Below are 2793 nucleotides of genomic sequence, written 5' to 3' on the forward strand. Positions count from 1 at the left end.
ACAATAGACGGATTATAGCCATTTCTAATAAGGAATGGGAGTTTCGTTAATCAATTAAGAGATAAGGGTGGGGTGGGGGGGGGGGTTATGATTTTCAGTCACGTTCTTATCGACTATAATAAGGAGATCACAGATAATGACACTAACTTTAATACAGTGATTAATATAATGTCAAATTGTTTATAAACATGAGTTAAGTTTTAACTGAAAATAAAGAGAGATTATAAACGCATAATCTTATAACAGTGACATAGATTTTACACTTGCATTCGAAGCTCACAGTGTAATGTAGAAAACTGTACATCCTTTAATAATATTACGAAATTAAGTCATTACGTAGATGACGAATAATTTCCAATTCCAACTATGTAAAATGCATGATCGTGTAGTTTACGATTTATCTGTTACATTTACGGCTTCCATTAGGTCACATGGACAAAGAAATATGCATTTGCCTACTCCGCTACTGTACTTCCGTGTGATCTGAATGTTGTTATTTTATTTCCAAGTGTATATCAGTACTATTCAGACGAATTAACCCTTTATTGCATAATTTATTTGAGAGTAAAATGAAGCGATGCACAAAGCTTCCGGTAAAATCCACCGCATTTAAAGATAGCATTGATTTTTTTCTTTCAATTTCTTGTTTTTAATAGTTATCATTCTTTATTATATACCTCGGATTTACGAGGCTTAGGGTCAACTTACTTATAACTATCTAAACTTGAAAATCATGAATGTTACATTAAAATAAACACAGTCCCTTGTAATCTGGGCCGACCGATATACACCATCGGTGTTAGACCAATACCGAAGGAAATGCTTATTTTCTTTAGCCTAATCATCGTTATCAACGACTACTGATACCAGATAAAAAGTCCTCTATGAACTGTTGCTAGACCGAATGCGTCGCCGTGGAACCAGAAAAGATTTCTTAGACTCCGATCCTTTTAGAAATATATCTGCTTCATCCTTTGAATCGACACTCAGACTATGCCGGTAAGTTCTTGGACGTCTCTCATCGATCATCTGAATTTCGCTGACAAAGATTGGGTTGTCGAAGGGATCTCCGTTTTCTATGACCGCCTTGCTGTCACCCGGAAAGGACACGCCTCGTTTTCTACCGACGATGTCTTCGTCAGGGAGAAAGGGTACATCTCCGTCTTCGCTTAGTGTGCTGTCCCTTTTAGGCCTCGAACTGTCAGGACGACCGGAGGCTGACGATTCGATACGAAACATTTTCATGAGGAGTTCCCGTGGCTGGTTAAATAGCAGCTGGACGATGTTTAGGAAGACCGAGAATGTAAACAATATCACAAACATCTGGCAGTTTTCGAAATTCTTCCCGCTCTGGATGATCACACACCTAGATACTGAGTCTCTCTCTTTTGATTTTTCTTTCACTGAATGGACAGAAGAATGACTTGAGGCTGTATCCTTAAGGGGTGGCAGAGAGCAAGGGGCCTGGTGTACAACAGGAGAGCAAGGTTCGTGGACAATTTTCATGGAGCCTGTAAGATTTGTAATTGTCAATTCTGCTTCACCTCTCAGATCGATGTTGGGTGCAGTCGAGGAGGGATGTTTTATTATGACGTCACGGACCACATGGTTACCCGAACCAAGTACCACCGCATGTTTTCGTATGCTGCCAAAAGTGCAGTTGGATAAAAATAACGCGGAGCGATTGCTCACGCGTAGTTTTTGCATCAGATCGACTTTAGTCTGATTTATTGTAACATTGACTTCGCTTTTCAAAGTCGTCGAGACGTCTAGGCTCCCAATTTTACTCTCTCTCACCAGAAACGTATCTGTAACATGCAAGGCCATCTCCTCAATATAGGAAGTGAAAACGTAGACCGAATTCACAGCTTCCGGTAGACGATTGAGGGAGACGTTCTTCAGCACGAGCACTTTCCCTCCCGGGCAGTCGGACGGCAGACGCCCCTCGACCGTCACGTTCCCGATGTCCTCCAGCACGAGATCGGAGCACACGGACCCCGATAGAAACACTTCAAAGGCGTTCCTTACAAGGAGTTTTTCAATGCCTTCATCATCTGGAAAATCCTTAATTCTAACCAACTGCAAAAGAAGGATGTGATTATCTCGATATGTACTTATTCTATATATTCTGTTAGCGAAATCCACAGTATGCACACACATGACATCAGTAAAAGCATCGGTAAATAATAAAACGTTTTTTTAATAAACTTTATTGATAAAGAAAACCGTTCCTCCACTCACCTTCTTCCCCTTGAAGTTGCAATCGAGCAAGTGTTGACTTAATTCACAAAATTCCGCATTCCTTTCCAAAAAACCTTTCTCCTCTTCTTCCTTTCCCCCCATCTTCTTGATCTCATCATCGACTCTCCCACTAGCTCCTTGTACCATTAAATATTCTCTCTCATTAGCTGTTCCTTGTACCTTTAAATGTGCAGGGACAACCTTTACTATGAATCCAGAAGAAGAAGAATCTGAAGGCTTGTGGAAGACGATTTTCTCTTCGGAATCTCCTTGTCCAGTATCTCTGAGGAGCTTATTCGAGGTCGCAGCAGATAACAAAGTACAGATTGTAAAGCAGGAAACGAGAATCTTCATTCCGAAGTCTGAAAATATGGATGTTTATTAGTTTTACATTTACATCATAGAAATATAAATAGGATAGACTATAAGATGGATTATCATTTTTAGTAGAGATGAATCAGTTTTTTTTTTTGTCATTTAAGACACTAAACCATACATTTTGAATTACTATTAGCAGAGAAAACACATTTTCCGATAAATCATTTAAACTTT

The 2793-nt window shown here is 39.5% G+C and overlaps 1 protein-coding gene across 1 annotated transcript in view; it reads right to left on the reverse strand.

The window, feature by feature from the left end:
• Positions 1–147: 147 nt before the first annotated feature.
• Positions 148–2793, reverse strand: part of LOC119591455 — a 5330-nt gene continuing 2684 nt past the window's right edge. Inside the window, exons 2-3 of the mRNA XM_037940192.1 lie at positions 2242–2603; positions 148–2079 (exon numbers count right to left, since the gene is read on the reverse strand). Coding sequence (XP_037796120.1) covers positions 883–2079; positions 2242–2595 — 1551 coding nt within the window. The 5' untranslated portion in view covers positions 2596–2603 and the 3' untranslated portion in view covers positions 148–882. The remainder of the gene's footprint in view (positions 2080–2241; positions 2604–2793) is intronic.

This window comes from Penaeus monodon, chromosome 28 (assembly GCF_015228065.2).
Source record: "Penaeus monodon isolate SGIC_2016 chromosome 28, NSTDA_Pmon_1, whole genome shotgun sequence".
Taxonomy (NCBI): Eukaryota; Metazoa; Arthropoda; class Malacostraca; order Decapoda; family Penaeidae; genus Penaeus; species Penaeus monodon.